Genomic DNA, 17,114 nt, shown 5'->3' on the forward strand with positions numbered 1-17,114 from the left:
GGCGAACACAGAAAAGCGAGGACCTAAATCTTGTCCTTCTGCTGTTGCTGATCTGCAGCTGTAGCCGGGGCAGAGGGGCTCTCTCACTGCTTTCCTGGAAAGCACAAGGAGTAAGACCTGTTTTAAAAAGACTGCTTTCTTTGCAGTTTGCTTTTCTTCACTGTGACTAGGAAAGAATCTCTGCCCCTGTTTGGAATATATTAGCCCAGTAGAGTACCGTGTGAAATCTGTGCATTATTCAGCTATATATCCCCAAGGCAAAAAATCCATTAGCTCTCTGAGCCGAAAGGAATTAAAAGTTTGAATGAGCCTGCTGACTACCTCACCAGTTGGTTATCATTGCCTGCAACGGATAGACTCATGCCATTAGGGAAAAAAGGGCAGGGAATACAGCATGCCTTACAGATACCTCCCAAGAGCTTACGTTGTTCTGGGTGCTCAGATACTGCAGTGTCGGGAGTGGAATGAAAGCTTTGATGGATAGAGCCAGGGCTTGGCTATATTGGGCAAAGAATCTCTTCCCTTACAAATATGCTGATCATCTGGGAGGTGGCCTGAGCAGTCACCATCTTTTGTGCTGTCTTGCAGAAAGCCTAAAACCTGCTCCCTGCATGTGAATGACATGACTAAATTCCACTATTCAAATGCTTTATTATTTTTAGATGCCTGGAAATAAGCTTTCCAGTTGCTAATGCTGGGCACTGAAAGCCATTGTTTACCCAGAATCCTGAAGTTTAACACTTTAGATTATCATCCCTTCATAGCAGAGTATTTTAGAATATATACTCTATGTAGTTTTAGTATATTGATAGACCAATATTTTGTGTACAAATGTGAAGCCTGCTTTGTTTATCAGACAGTGATTTTCTGCTCCTGTTGACTATGCCTTACAGGTGCTGAAAGCCCAGTGTCATTGGTGTCCAAATTATGTCAACACAGGTCTGAGAAAATGGGGGGGTGTTATTATTATTTCTGCCAACCCTGTAAGTGCAGCAGCAAGCTAGTAATTCTGTAGGCCCTGCTTAAAATCACTGTTGACTATTTCTGATCAATGAGGAAGGACTTTGATATACATGAAGACACGTACTGACAAGATGCAGAAGGTGTTCCTCTTGTATTTTACTGTTATGGTGGGAATTTTGCTCGTGCTGACTCTAAAGGAAAGATCTTTGTGCCCAGGCATCATTCCAGGGGGTCTGGGATTCCTGCTGCCAGCTGTGCCCAGGGGATGTGGGGCCTGGATACCTCGGGTTTTTCAAAGCAGTGAGGGTCTTTCCTCCTGCCCTAACACTGGGTTGTATGTTTTTTTCTGCAGACCACAGGGCTGGTTGAGAAATGGGAGTGGAGGAAGGAGGATGTTATTCTGCACGTGCTGCCTTTACATCATGTCCACGGGGTGATCAATAAGCTCCTCTGTCCTCTCTGGGTGGGAGCGACATGCATCATGTTACCCGAATTCAATGCACAGATGGTAAGCCTGGAGGGATGGCATGTTGTCTTTGAAATTCAGCAGCAAGACCCCATGCATTGTAATTAGAGCAACTTTGGAAATAAGTTCTTAAAGAATTCCAGCTTCTTTAGCCACTGGCTGCATGTGGGCCACAAACTGCCTGTAAAAAAAGTGGTTTTAGTTGCACACAGTCTGGGATAAACACGCTCTTCTGGAGGCTGCAACTTGTTTAAGTGTGACATACATAATGATAATGCTACATTGCCCTTTCTCTGATGCTGAGGGTCTCTGACTGAAGGTGGGCCCTTCTACATACATGCCAAGAGTATCTGCACCTAGAATAAGGGTTGTTAATTCTCTAGTACCAGGAAAGGTGGAAATAACTGGATTTTTTCCTTTCTTGTTAGTGGTGTGCTGCTTGAAGATGTGCTGCTTGTTGGCATCTTTAGTAGCTTGTGTTTTTCCCTTCCAATCATTTGTCCTTGGTGTTTTGTATTATGTTACATGACAGAACATAGACTTTGCAGTTTATTGCAGTCCAGGTGAGAGAAGTGCATTTACTCATCACTTGCATGGAAACATTGCTCTTTCTCTGCAGAAAGCAAGTGTTAACAGATCTGTTGTTTTAGATTCAGTGGTATGAGGGAGAGTTTGCAAATTGAGAGCTTCTTACAGCCTTACAGGAAAGGTGGCAGGAGGGAAGCCTTACTTAAATGCAATAGAAACACACTTATAAGGGTGTTTTCATGCTGAGCCAGTCCCAGTGCTCTGCTTCTCAGCTTGCTGGCTGTGGTGGCAGGGAGCTGACCTAAAGAGAAGAATAAAAGGGACTAGAATCAGGGAAACCAGCAGTAAGGTAGAACAGTTTCAACAGTTACCAGTCCCTGTGGTCCAGTCCTGCTCATCTACATCTTCCAGTGTCATGTGTTGTGTGGGAGACATTGAAGTCTGCAGTGTCACTGTTAAGAGAGCAATTAGCATTTTGGGTGCTGCTGCCACCTCATAGTGGAAATGAAATGTATGCTGTTGGCACAGAACTCCCTGGGAAGGGGAAAAGAGTCTGTCAGGCCTGTGCTTTGTAACTAAACGGGCTGCTTTACCTGTTTATATTTACCCATGTGCTGAGTGGCCTTGTCACACTGAAAGGACAAAGTACAAAGGTGTGGGTTGCACCCAGACTGTGCTGCTGGCGGATGAGGTTGAGTTTGGGCTCCTATGTGAGTGACTGCAGGACTGTGTGATTCTTCATTGCTTATTTCTGTTGCTTAGAGAAGCAACCACAGAAAATGCATGCTTCCTTTCTTGTTTCAAGATGGCCCTGACACCTCAACACCCACTTGCTGGCTGAGCACTGATCCTTCAGGGGAGAACAGCCCCATAACCCTGGAGGGGCAGCTCTGCAGTTGCATTTCCAGAGTAGATAGATAGGATGCTGCAGTAGAAAGAAGGCAGGAATGTCCTGTGGCAGCTGTAGCCAGTGTTCTCTCCTTGATGGTCACTGCCAGATTGTCTTTCCCCATCTTTAGTGTGTCACCGCAAAAGCTCCAGGTGCAGCAAGGGATGTGTGCCCCACCAAATCTGGAGCTTGGTGATGCTGGTGATGGTGCTGGTAGCCTGGAAGCAAATCCAAGCCCTCTGGAGGGCGCGTTTCTCCACATCCTGTGCCACCGGTGATTGATTGTCCCTTACACCCTTGTGTTTTTCTCTGCTCTCTCCCCGACATCTGCAAATCAATGAGCTGATATTGAAGGATGGGTTCAGGTGCCAGGGAGCGGGACAGCCTGCCTGCCTCCTCTGATCAAAGCTCTCTCCCGGACTTGACAACCAAGGGCAGGCGGGGACAGTGCTGGAGGCGTCTAGTTGACCCTGAAGGTTGAACTTGGGCAGGGAGGTCAGCATGGCAAGTGTGCCTGCCGCGGCGAGTGCTGTGCTGAGGGCTCTCAGGTGCACATGGGCTCTGAAGGATGTCATTTGCCTTTCTATTCCCCCCCCCCCCCCCCCCCCCCCCCCCCCCCCCCCCCCTTATTCCCTTTATTTTTCCAAGGGCCTCCCCTGGGAGCTGAAAGTGGTTTGATCGACACTACAAAGAAAGCACATGAGGGTAAATAAGGCTTTCTTGTGGAGTTTAATGCAAGCTGCCTTTCAGTTCCAGTCTATTTTCACCAGCTGTTTACAAAATGCCCTTTGCTACTGAAATCAGCTTTCAGAAAAGCAGCGGAGTTTCGGTGGAGGATTTTTGCAGAAGGAGCCCGAGTCTTGCTGCGTGCTGCTTTTCTTTTCCCTTCGCTGCACCTTGAGAAAGCAGCCAATTATAGTGTGATATAAAGAAACTCGAATGGCAGCTAAAACACTTGACAGGCTGATCAAAACAAGGCTAGGAACTTACTCTCAACCTGCTGCAGACATATTTAGCCTTGAGTGATACTGGCAAAGGTTCAAGAGAAACCGCAGCAGCATGCCCAATGTGTGTTTGGTTTCTAATCACTAACACTTCATTATACAAAATAAATACTTTATTATTACAGTGTTTATTAAATTACATAATTTGCAGCGTGCCTTATAGTCATGGATGCAGACGCCGGTCTGTTTTCAGTGGTAATAATGTTCATTTTTTCCTTAGTTAAAGACATTTCGAGCCCCGGACCAAGCTTTGCTTGTTGCTCCCTGCAGTGCAGTGTTAGGAGGTGGCATCTTTCAGGCCCTTCCATCTGCTTTTGGTAGCTGTCCAAGGAAAGGTTAAAAATCAAGTCTGTGGAGTAACCCCGGTGTCCTGACCAACATCCACTTTCTTACTAAAACAGCATCTGATGTCTGCAGCTGCATGCAAGCTACTGGTGAGGCCACAAGGGCTCATTAAAGTGTATTGGGATGCCTCAAGCATGAAAGTTGCTGCATAAAATCAGGCTCTTTTTATTAAATGAGGACATCCATTACTTTGCACTAGCTACTGTACATGTTATAATTCACTTTATAGCACCATCTGTTAAGACTGTCTTGCTTAAGCTTTTCGTAGCATCATTTTATTGTAAGTTATTAAAAAATATGGCTGCATCTATTAATCATTTATTAATAAAGGGTTTATAAATGGGCCTTAATTTCCAGTGTTACAGTCTACTCGCATGTGACATGTTAATTCCTCTGGTGTGTGTACTCCTCAGGGTGCAGTGTGTCTTCCCAGGGAGCCCTTCCTCTGCTGCTGCCTGCAATCCTGCCTGGAGACAATGGGAGCAGCACCCAGCATTCCTGCCTGTCCTTCTGGTGCTTCGAAATGCTTGGGAATGCCAATGCTGATTGGGGGGGGGGGACACGACGGACATTTCAGCACTGTTGTGGGCATGTGGACTTGAAACAGGCATGAGAACAGCAGTGAGCCTGAAAGTGTGTTCCTCCCGGCAGCTGTGTGGGGCAGGGGTGGCTCTGATGTTTGGTTTGGGTGTTTTTTCTTCAAGAGTGAGAACTGAGAGGGCAGAAACTTCCTTCAGAGCCAGAGCAGGCTCTGCAGCATAAGTGTCCTTAATCCTCCCGTCATTTCTTCCAAGCTGAGTTTTTACTTCTCCAGCTGCACTGTCCCTGTTTGCAGGCAGCCAGCATTTCCCAGCTGCTTCTGAACCTGTTTAAAATGCCTGGTTTTTTGCTTATGCAAGAACAGAAAATTTAAAGATGCTGCATTTGTACATTTTTGGTGCAAATTGGTGGCCAGAGGAGAAGACATTAATGCCTTTGCTTAAGGAAGGAGTGCAAGGTGAGCCGCCTCCTCCTGGCCTTTTGAAGGCCCCTGTGAGCATTGGGGTTTGCACTGAGCACGCACTACAGTATCCATTCCCTAGTGACTCCCTCTTTCCATCTCCCTTCCCTTCATCAGTTCACTGATGGCCACTAAGACTGAGCACACCCTGTGGTGTGACTGTTAGTCGATGGGAACGTCAGTGAGGTTCGAGAGATAGACCCAGGGGAAGCCAAGCATCCTCTGTGCCCATGCTCTTGCTGTGACAATCACACATTCATGGTCCCATTGCAGACGGACCCCCTGTGAACAGGACCCTTTCAGAGCGAGTCATGAGGTCAGTGTCTGCTTTGCAGGATCCTCTGCTGAAGGCTTTTGGCTGAAGTGGATCCACCCTGAGTGTGTAACAGCGGGAGCAGCTTCTCTTTGCCTCGGACCACCTCTGATCTTGCCTCAAGATGTTCTAATAGCAAAAGGCTCCTTGTCAGCGTTTCATATTGATAAACATGAGATCAGATCCCAGGAGGTCTTTTAGTCTTAAGTGTGGAGTAGGAAATAGAAGTGTTCAGAAACATGAAGGAAAAAAGCTTGCTCTGATGAGTGTTGGGGGAAGCATATAGAAATCTCAGCTCTGTGTGACCTAGTTGTGGAGTGTTCTGCCTGCTTGGCTCTGCTGGGCAGGTTTTGAGCTGTGGTGAGCTGCCTGCAGAATGACAACACAGTTTGTGCCCTGCAACGGCTTCCATGATAAATATGCCAAGATGCAGATTTACTGCCCTGAAGTTCCAAAAGGAGCTGTTGTTTTGGTGCCAGCGTTACTGCATGTCTGATTTAAGGTGCCTCCGAGGATCAAGCCCTCTAAAATTCATACCCGGTTTTATAATGTCACACACAAAGCCATCAAAATTGTTAAGCTTATTTGGATCCTGCTTCTAGGGAGATGGGAATGATGGGTGCCCAAAGCTAGCATGTGATTCGGGACTATCTGTGAGTGTGCTGTCACCTGTGGCAGCTTTTCCCCATGGTGAGAGCGTGCCCCAGACGTGATGCTCGCCAAGGATGTGTATGAGGTGTTGCTCTAGGGTTGCTGCTGTGTCGTATACCCCTGACTTTCTTGTGAATACCAGCAGCTTGTGCTACATCTGGGAGCAAACTGTTTGTCCTTGCTGCTGCTGTTGTCTGTGTGAACCAGGCTGGGTGCTGATGCTTTATACCTTTGCTGGGCTGTGCAGGGAGATCTATGGCTCAGCAGTCACTGTTGCCTCCGGGAAGGAGAGGCGTGCAGCGCAGTGAGCCTGTCCTCTGTATCTGTCACTTATGCAAACATCACTCTGGGCAGCTCTTTTGGATTATTTTTAAAAGAAAAGCAAATGCAAGCAGAGGAATCTGATCTCCAATAACCAAGCACCGCTAAGATGCTGCTGGTAGCATGCTGGGGATTGTGTCTCCCATCCGGTTTCAGCTGGAGAAAGGCAATTGTCTTTTCATCCATTAATGGGAGGCTTCAGGGGAGTAATTTTATTTCAGACTCAAAGAGGAGTCGGTGGAGGGAGGAGTAGGTCACTGGTGAATGGATTATGTTTGATCACTTCTTGCAGACCTGGCTTTGAAAAGTTAGAGATTTTTCTTCCTGTCTCCCCAGATCTGCCGTCTGTCCTCAGCATCTGTTATGGAGTAATGTCTTTTGATGTGTGTGGGGAAATATAAAAAATGGAACCAGAGCTTGTCATATTTACTTATATTACCAGGTCCCAGGGAAAGCACTTGCTCCTTTCTGTATGCCTGCAGCATAGGAAGGGTTTAAAAGCTTCAGCCTGGAATGCAGAGGGGCCATCAAACTGCACTGATGAATAAATGATTAAAATCAGAGTCATGCAGAGCACAAACAGTTTGGGGTTATAACAGACATGAGACAAAGCCACCAAGGGCCCAGTTTCCCTTTGAAGAGAAGAATGATTCTCTGTGTATTGCTCACCAAATATCCGTGGCTCAATCCTTAGGAGAGAGCAGAGCTCTCCCCTTGATGCTCTCCCATCTCATGCCGTGCCCATCTGCCTTTGTTGGGGATAAACTGGCATCCCTTTGGTGCTCCTGTAGAGTTACAGGAGCTTTCTGACCTCAGTGTTAGGCACAGGGTCTCACCGAGCAAGGAGCTGGTTTGATTGCAGCTGTGTTACTGCCTGTTGCTCTCACAGACACTCTAAAAATTGCAGGCAGCCCTTTTCCTCACTTGTGGTGCCACCCACATGGCAGCGATCAATGTAAAACACAAACCCATCTCCTGATCAAAAGGGAAGTAAAGGGATGATTTAACCTTGCATTAGGGGTATTGTTAGTTTTGAAAAGGCTTTAAAAAATTCAATAACAAGTGAAAATGATACAATAATTTTATAGAAGAGAGGAGCTGTTGTAGCTGTCAATAGAGGCAGCAGCACGGGCTGTCTATTATCGGCTTGTGGTCTGATGGGAAAATCTATGCTGGACTTTCACTTCCTTTTCAGCTTTTGTCTGCATCTCTTCTGGCTGCTTCTGGGAGTCCTGTATCAGGCAAAGTCTTGCAGGTTTTAGTGTACAAATGGTTGTTGCCATCTTCTTTCTTTGCGTTAGAAGATGCACAGGTGTTGGTAGATTTGGTGTTTTTTGTCTAGTTCATAGCACTGTGCATCTCCCTTTTCTCCTCTGCACTCACATCTGTTGCTTCAGGCCACCTCAGCAGATCTGGAGGCTGATTGGGAAGGTTGCTGTATGGAGTGACCATGTTTTGGAGCAGCTGCCGTGTTCCTGCGTCCTTGTTCACCATCATGCTGTTTGTGCGCTGGAAGGAATACGTGGGAAAAATCCTAAGCTGTGTCTCACTGGGGTTGTTTTGTACCCACTGGTGTAATTTTCTCCTTTTTTTTCATTTACTGATGGCAAAAAACTCACTGGCCAGTCCTTGGAATTGCCCAGATACGCTTTTATGCAGTGGGAGGGGAAGAAAATCAGGAATGTTGGGATGATGGGAAGGCTCTTGGGAACAGAAAGTCTCCCACTTCTTTTGCTGGCTCAGGCAGCCCTGTCCTTTAAGCCTGCCCTGGCCTTTTGCTGCTGTTATTGCTGGTAGGAAGCTGTTCCTATTCTTGCTTTCTTCCAATTAGAAACTTTTTGTTCCTAACCCTTAAAAGGAATGTTGGTCCATCTCCTGAACATTCCATTGGAGTACTGGAGCTTCCCTTGTGTCCGGTGAGTGCTTGGTGCAAAGTCTGGCAGCCCTGGCATGCAATGCTGTGTTTGCTTCCAGAATCCATAGCTTTTTAAAAGCACTTGGAGCACTGAGGTATGAGGTGAGCAAAATAAAATGAAATGATGGGCTGCCAATACCACATGTAATTGATGTGGTGACGGTGACACATGGGATAACAGAAGGGGGAGATTGATTGTGCTGTTCTAAGCCTGACAGTGTCAGAGGATGCTGTGTGCTAGAAGGGCAAAGCTGGCCTCTTGCTATGAGCCTGTCCGAGCCCCAGGATTGATTGATTAGTCCCAGGTAACGAGACTTTCCCAGATCCTTCTCTGAAACCGTGAAGTTATAGTTATAAAACAGAAATAGCTGTCACAGCTGGCTAGGCAGTTACAAGCCCTCCGGACAGCTCAGGGGCTGCGGAGAGCCTGGGGCTGCCAGCTTTGTACCACAGCTCGGTGCTTAACACTGTTAAAACACATGGGTAAGATCCAGATTTGGCTGAGCAGGAGCGGAGCAGGTGGAGATGTTTGGCTGTCAGCACATCGCCCCGGCAGCTGGTGGCACAAATCCAAAGGCAGCTGCTTATCTTCAGGAAGGGGCTGTTGCTGGGGCGAGTCGGGCTGACACAGAAAAAGCTGCCCCTGTGTTTGGAGTGGTGGTAGTGAGGGTTTTATCTAGAGCAGGAGTTGAGCAGGCGTGTGAGGACGGGGCTCTGGGGTGCGAGAGACATCCGCTGTGTTTTGGAGTGATTGGTTTGGCATTTTTCAGATCCAAATCCATGTGAAAATAACTGCTGCATGGACAGACTGGAAGTCTGCCTCTGCTCCCAACAGCTGCTCTGGACTTGTGAAGGCCAAAACAAAAAGCACGCAGCCGGGGTCAAACAGCTCTGAGCATCTGTCTCCCTTCAATTCTTCCAGCACAGTTCTGCTCCCTGCTTGCTGTCATACATCTCTGCATGCCCAAGGCAATGGCTCTCAGGAGCACCAGGCTGAGGAGAGTAGATCCATGTATATCACCACTGGCATTGGAAAAGGTCCTTGTCCGTTCTGCTGCCTCAAGTGGGAAAGATACTTGGGGACTGAAGAGAAAAGGATCTTTGGGGAACTGTGTCTGAAGAGTGATGGTCCCTATGTAGTCCCCTAGGAGTAGCTTCGCTTGAGCCTTAATCATGGATCACACATGGTTTAGTGGTGGAGTTGGCAGTGTGGGGTTAATGGGTGGACTTGATGATCTTAAAGGTCTTTTCCAGCCTAAAAGATTCTATGATTCTATAGAGGCTGGGAAAAGTATGGTAGGGTTAGATCCTTCTTAAATGCAGTTATGCCTGTTCCAGCTTGTTTTATCATGCTGGTAGGTGAGGTTTCTGCAAGGGAGTGTGATATTCTCTCTCTAGGCATCTCACCCATTGGTCCAGGCAAGTCATGTTCCTCCTCTGCTTTCCCTGATGCTAAGGGGATCTTGTAGCACTCATGTCCTAGCTCCCAGCGTCTCCGGGTGATTTCCACCTTGTGTATTTGTCTCACACCATTGAGGACCATCTCCGGGCTGGGTGGTAGCGTCAACTCCCTTCTGTTTGGTGGGCTGGTGCCTTTGTTGGATGTGTCCTGCTCTATTAAGAATAACAACATGGTGGTGGTGGTGTTTTTTAGGAGTTGATTGTTCTGAAGCAGTGGAGTGAGAGACGCAGGAGGAGGCGGCACTGGCGCAACCAAGTAGAAAGTAATGAAATGGAGCCTGAGTGAGAAGGACGGAGGGAAAGGGGGCAGAATGACAGCATGAAGGAGAATCACTTGTTCACCTTCAATCAATTCCTGCCTTTTCTCGTGGTCACACATGCCTTTGTGCAGCTGAGCATGCACGGGCAGGGAGGGGAGAGGCGGCACATTGTCAGGAGCTGTTAGGAAATACATTTGTCAACAACGGGGCATGGGCCAGAGTGAAAGGAAGGAGGTGGCTGTCACTGTAGCCTTTTATTTATTGATGGTTTTGTTTTGTTCCTGTCTTGGGAAGAGCTCACCTAGGGAGCTGAGTGGGGAGGTGTGGAAGGAATGGGCCCAGTTGCAGTATTTATGGCTCTCACCCACTGCTAACTGCTCTCAGGTGGGGATGCTTGGCCAGGGCAGCAGCCAGGTTCACTTTGTCTTCACCCTTCCGCCAGCAGAGCTGGCTCCTGGAATTTGCCTCCATTTGTAGTTCCCACAGGTTAGCAGGAGTTACAGCTGGAAAACATCTGTCCCACAGGAGCCATTCCTCTTGGGAACAGTGTGCTTGGTGTGGTGGCCCTCCTGGATAACTGCTGTCTCCTGCCTGTAGATGCTTTACCTGCAGTTTCTGATGGGTGATCTGAGCTTGCTGAGGGCATGCCTCTCTGCACCAACTCATCAGAAGATGACCATTTTCATTGCAGTGGAGTCTCACTCCCAGTTCCAGTGCATGATCTCTCTCTTCCCAGCCCTGCCATTTCTCTTAAAAGCATTTCTCCCTTAAAGGTTTGAGTCTGTGGGATCCTAACTCTCTTGTGTTCTTCAGATGTGGCTTAGTGTCTTCCCAAAGAATAGCTGCGTGCTTGGATAAGCTGGTGGCTTTGTGTAGCCTTTTGAAGAGCTGTGCATATTAAGGGAATTAACTAATTCTACCATAAGTTTAAGTCTTTGTGAGCAAATTCTTGGTTGTACAGAAAAATGCCATTTCCATCATCTAGTGCTCATTGTGCGTGAAAGCAGATGGGTGATCTGCTGGTGGGATGAGAGAGTTGAATATTGTGCTTTGGGCAGTAAGGGCATGATGAAGGTTGGGAGCCATTGTTTTGGGCATGGATCAGGTGCACACAACGGGCTTCCTGTTGTTTGTGCTTTCCAGAAGTCTCAGACAGCAGAGGTTTGACTGTTTGTGAGCAGCCTAGGGTGGCTTTGTTTTGGACAAGCCTCTTGTGTTCCTGTACCTCAGCATCCCCTTGCACCGTATGAAGGAGCAGTGGTGGAGCTCACTGCCCTGTGAAGCATTTGCAGAGTCCTCACTTATGAACCTCTTCAGAGGTGCTGAGGAGTCACTGACAGCGCTGACGGTCACTTCCCTCTAATCTCTACATTGAGGTGTATTTTTATACATGTATATTCCCTTCCTTTCTAGGTTTGGAAGAAGCTTCTAAGCTCTCAAGCTCCCCGAATCAGTGTCTTCATGGCAGTGCCCTCTATCTATGTCAAGCTGATAGAGTACTACGACAATCATTTCTCTCAGCCACAAGTGCAGGATTTTGTGCGTGCCTTTTGCCAAGAGAACATCAGGTAGGTGAGCAATGCCCCTGTGGGCAGGGGCTGCTGGTGGCTGGCTGTCTCCATGGTGGATCTGATGAGTTTGCTTTTCAGCATCACCTCTCTGCAGTGCTGGCTGTTGTGCTTTAGTGTCTCTTTGACAAGGACAAGGGTGACGTTATTTAATTATAAGCCACTCTTGCATGGTAAAGCCAGAAGGGGTCTGTGTGCTCATTATATGTGTCACCCTACATAACACAAGACTGAGGACTTTGTGCTGCAACCCAAGCTTGTACTGCAGTATCTCTTTTAGGAGTCTGTCCTATCTTAACATAAAACCAATATCAGACAGAGAATCTTCTTCTGAGGAACATCTTTGCTACTGGTTAAAAGGTTTCGAGGGCTTCTGTCTTAAGATTTTATGCAGGAGCAGACTATATGTAACCCTGTGTTAGACTGCAATCCCCCGGAGCACAGGTAATCTTGAATACTTTCTTACATGAGTTTCCTTGCTCAGGTTAATGGTTTCAGGCTCAGCAGCCCTGCCTGTGCCTGTCCTGGAGAAGTGGAAGAGCATCACTGGGCACACATTGCTGGAGAGGTATGGGATGACTGAAATTGGGATGGCGCTTTCTAACCCTTTGCATGGAGTCCGTGTCCCAGGTAGGAGTCTCTAGAGAGTGCACATTGTTTGGAGGCATTTGGCTGTGAAGTATTCTTGTCTTTTTTCATCACAGAGAATAAATACCTAATCACCATTTGTCATGTTTGAGGAGCAGGCTACAGTAGGAATGATGATGGTAGGGGAATTGGCCTTGGGAAGCCAGGTAGGGGATAGGGGTGCATGGGTAGTAGCTGATGGGTTTCCCTGGGATCACTGATCATGGTGGATTGGCAAAGCTGTGTGTGCAGAGCTTGCAGTGGTGTATGCTGACCTGAGCAGCCAGCCTGGTTCTATCCAGGAGGCAGAGGCCATATTGATGCTTTATTATTCCCAAAGTCTTAGCAAGCTCAAGCACTGTGATGGGACTGCATCATCGGCTCCTGCTCTTTGGGGTTGTATTTATGTGTGGTGTTGACACAGGGTTCTCCACAAAGCAGTTCTTGTCCAACTGATCAGTACTGAATACTTAAAATAGGATGTCTGCTCACTCTTATTTTAGTGCATGTTTCTTGGCTCTTCAGGAATTAGAACTTGTCACACCTCGTTGTACACTGTGGTTCTGTTCTCTCCTTGTCTTCCCTCACTTCTCTTAGCTACACTTCATGCCTCCTCTCAATATCTGTACTTTATGTAACCTACCCAGAAATTGATCTGAAACATTCAAAATATGAAATGCCCCCACCCTCCCTTTGGTTAAAAACGTGGCCATCTGTCTGCCAAGCAACCCAGCCCACCACTATGCCACCTTCTCCCCACACACTGTCTGCATATGCATGGTACCATATGCATCATCTTGGTTTCCAGTGTCTTGGGGGATCAGTGCTACCCAGGGGGCTGTCCAGGGCATCGTGGCTCCCCACAGCACCCCATGGGATGCAGAGGCTGTGCCCCTGCAGAGATTGCACAGGATGAGAAGCTATAGCTGCCCCACACTGGCTCCTCATCTTGAGAACAGGTCAGGGCTAGTGTGAAATACAATCTCTAGTTTACTTTTGCAGAGTAACTGTCATTCCCCTATCCCAGCTCAGCCAGTCTTCCCTTCCTTCAGAAGCCCCAGTGCTGCAGGCAGGAGAGAGAAGCAGGCAGGGAAACAAAATTCTCACCTGCATGAGCTCGAGCTCTCCGTATGCCCCATGCACCATCTGATGGTGCAGAGATCATTTGAATGTCTGTATGCCATGGTTATATTTGTTTTTCATTCGCCTTCAGGAGGAGAAATGAGTGGAGGCTCTAGAAATTTCCCAGGAGACAAGAGGAGAAAAGAAGTAAGACTGAAAGTAACATAGTCAAGACAGATGCTGACACTCAGAAAGGCAGCTTCTGTTTCAGAGCTGGGTGGCAGAGCTGGGGCAGAATCCCTGAGGGCACCAAGGTCTGCAGAGGAGGTGGGAACAAATCCTCTCATGCAGCTACAAGCAGAGGGCCTGTGGGTAATGGCTGTCTGACTGTCATTCCAGCCACTGTCTAGGGGATGCTGCAGCCCTAAGGGGAGGGAGAGGAGCATCTCACAAAGGTGTGAATCAGTGAGAGACCTTCCAGAAAGAAGTCTATAATTGAATAGGCTTGATTAATTTATTTCAGAAAGTGTCACCTGGGAAGCAGATGGGTGAAGCTGAGACATCATTTACTGGAGCCTTGAAAAAGCTTTTGATATACTACCCCATTAGAGGCTGGGATGTAAGGTCACCAGGTAGCACAGAGTGTCCAGTGCAAGAGAGTCAACTGAGAGTCAAATGCAATGATGGGCTGGGAACAGAGAATGGGTAGGAGGAGGAGTTAAGTGTCTGGAGAAAAGGCCTCAGATGGCACTGATAGGTGCTAGGCAGAGGTGACCTCAGACCTGCAGCCTGGCCAGAGCAATTACTAGCTGTATTTTGAAAAAGGAGCACCACAGGCATGGCATTTTACCCTGCAGGTAACTCCAGGAATCCTCACACTTGCCAGGGGATTTCTCCTGCAATGGAAGCAGCACACATCCTTCTCTACTGCTTCATGAGCCTCTGAGGAGAGGTCCTGAGGCTTCCCTTGCCTTCTTCCACCCACTTGGTGTGGCTGGGGAAGAGTTGAGTCCTTGGAGCCTGCCCATGTCACCACTGGTGTCTGGCAGTGTGGCATCATTATCCACCCACAGCACAGGTCTGAAGGGTCGTGAGCTTTAATTTCCAGAAGAAGAAAAGATGAAAGATTTGAAAGATAAATGTTTGCTTGTATATGGTTAAAACCCTGTTTAAAATGCCTCTGTTTTCACCAGCTCTCATTCTAATCCCCCTGGTGCTGTTACTGTGAAGGGAGATGAATAATTCATGGATGGAGAATGCCTCACTGGGCCTAATCACCACTTTAATTGGAGGTTTAGATCAGAGGCAGCTAATAGCTCCTACAGCGGGGACTCCGTGTATTGTTGACAGTGAGATCGTTGAGTGCCTTATCGTTGGCCTGTTTCAATTCTCCCAGGACACCACTGCACATAACAGCATCGAGGTAACCAGATACCGAAGGACACAGACTGCAGGGCCAATTAAATTTATCTGGGAAGAGCTGACAACTTTTTTAAACAGAGGAGAACTGGTGAAAGAATAATAGTGTCACTCCTTCCTGACTGCAGCCTGGCTGGTGTCGGCTGAGCTGACACCACAGGCATGCTGCCAGCATTTCTTAACATTCAAATTGGAGATAGCTGGGAGGGAGAGAGAGGGGAAAGAGCAGGGATTTCTTCCCAGTTTCCCCTTGGGATCATGGCTGGGGACTAAAGGAAGTGAGTGCTGAGTGTAGACCCCCTCTGATCACCTGTAGACTGCAGTCTGGGTGAAGCTAGGACTTCCAGTGTTGTTCCTTAGGGAACAGGCTCAACCTTCTGGTGACTTGTTGAGGTCTGCATGGCATGTATCTTGATATGGTGGATGGGCCTGAGAAGCTCTAGTCATTGTTTTTGCATGACTTTTATTAACGCACTCGGGTTCATGTAGCTGTAATCAATGTTGTGGGCATTTTCAGCCTTTGCAGATGTTGGTTTCCAGGTTTGTATTTTTCCTAAATATCAGAAAGCCTTTTCCAGACTGAATACAAGGAGGCAGCTCTCTATGAGGGACTTACTCTATGTGTTAGTTTTACATTAGCCAAGTAGAAAATAAGTTGATGGAGCTGTATTTGTAACTGTGATCTGAAACACTGTGAGGGGGACATGTTGCCTTCTCTGTGTCTTCAGCTTTGGCAGCACTCAGCTAATCTTTTATATTTCATTCTCAAAGACTGAGACTGGAAGTGGGCACTAGTCATTGAGTCCTATTGCCTGTGAATCAGTCACATTCCTTCATTGAGGTCAGTAGCTTCCATACAGGGAAGAAGCATCTTCCAGGAAAGCATCCATCCGATCTTGATTTGAAAGCTTGCAGAGATGGCAAGTCTGTGAGAGCCCATGGTGGTTCGTTGCACTGGTTACTGCTCACTCCATGAGCGTTATGAGACTGACTTTGCAGCATCTCCCTGCTGTCCCTTGCAGCATCTCCCACGTGTCCCAGGCAGGTTGGAGGCTGTTCACACAAGGCATTTTTCGCACTGGAGAAAATATTCCCATAGAAATCTAGAAGGTGGCTTCATAAGCTTGGCATGCAAACATTGAGGGTGTTTTCTGTGCATTGTTACATGCTTTGAATCATCCTGGAGCTTACCATGGCAGGTACCAGACTGTTTAAAATACATAAAGACCTTGGCAGGGTACCTCAAGGCATTTCTTCTGGCTCATGCTTCTTCCTCACCCTGCTGCAGTCCTCTGTCTCTGACTCCTGGCAGTGTCTGCCCATGGAATAAGAGCAGCCCAAGTGATGCTTGTAAGAGAAGGACCTGGATGCATGTTGGGTGACCTGAATGCCGAAGGCAATTTCAAGCTGAACAGACACGCATCGCAGAACTGCCACGTCGCTTTCTGTTTATTTCTTGCCAGATTTGCTAATTGTTCGGGTAGTTTCACTGCAATAAAATCTCACTCCCTCATAGCCCATCTGCTCTTAGCTGATCCTGCAGGGATGCCATAAATCTGGGCTACGATGACATATCTATTTCCATGGCAACTGACCAATGTAGCAAACAAAATCATGATGTCACAGATACCACATCTCCAGGGCTTGAGCAGGAGAATGAGACCAGGATAGGGAAAATGCCACTTGAACCCAAATGCCTCAGATACAGATGACAAGGGGAAGACAATACTGAGCTTCAGGTCCTGCACACCTTGGTCTAAGGACTTTGCAATGTCAAGCCTAGCTGACTTAGAAAGCATCATCAGCTTGAGGCTCTCCGGGGGGGGGGAATTGATCATCTCTTAAAATAGAGAGATCTCTTACTGATTTAAGCTCAGATTTATGCAGTCCTCTAGAGCCCTAGGTAGCTCTGTGCCCATGTCTCTCTCCCCAGTCACAGGGGATGAAAGTCATGGTTCTCATCTTGCACTGAGAGTGGTTTCATGCTGTTGAGATGCAGAGGGAAACCAGCAGATGCCCTCAACTCCTGGTGGATGCTGGGCCTTGAGCCTCTCATGAGACAAAAGTCACAAGAACAAAACTGTCCTGTCCTCTGTGCTTTCAGATGCTCACCAAGAAAAGCATGCACTAAACCAAAGGGTGGGAATGCTGCAGACTGCAGGTTGGGGAGCTCTAGGTCAGCAGAACCAGCTTGGAGCTTAAAAGCAGTTGTTCATGACACTGTGTCAGATTCCCTGGCTTTGAAAATTGAAACCTGTGGAAGAGTGATGTGGTTTTGATCTCTGCTTTTCTCCTGTGATGTTTTATATACAGTGTATTGAT

The 17,114-nt window shown here is 47.5% G+C and overlaps 1 protein-coding gene across 3 annotated transcripts in view; it reads left to right on the plus strand.

The window, feature by feature from the left end:
* Positions 1-17,114, plus strand: part of ACSF3 (acyl-CoA synthetase family member 3) — a 78,351-nt gene that overhangs the window by 19,408 nt on the left and 41,829 nt on the right. For all 3 annotated transcript variants that reach the window (XM_057402227.1, XM_057402229.1, XM_057402228.1), the window contains 3 exons: positions 1,316-1,471; positions 11,530-11,684; positions 12,169-12,314. In XM_057402227.1, the coding sequence (XP_057258210.1) occupies positions 1,316-1,471; positions 11,530-11,684; positions 12,169-12,314 (457 nt within the window). The remainder of the gene's footprint in view (positions 1-1,315; positions 1,472-11,529; positions 11,685-12,168; positions 12,315-17,114) is intronic.

Source organism: Pezoporus wallicus, unplaced genomic scaffold (genome assembly GCF_028554395.1).
Source record: "Pezoporus wallicus isolate ANWC-B61680 ecotype Strahan unplaced genomic scaffold, APGP_CSIRO_Pwel_v1 contig_13622, whole genome shotgun sequence".
Lineage (NCBI taxonomy): Eukaryota > Metazoa > Chordata > Aves > Psittaciformes > Psittacidae > Pezoporus > Pezoporus wallicus.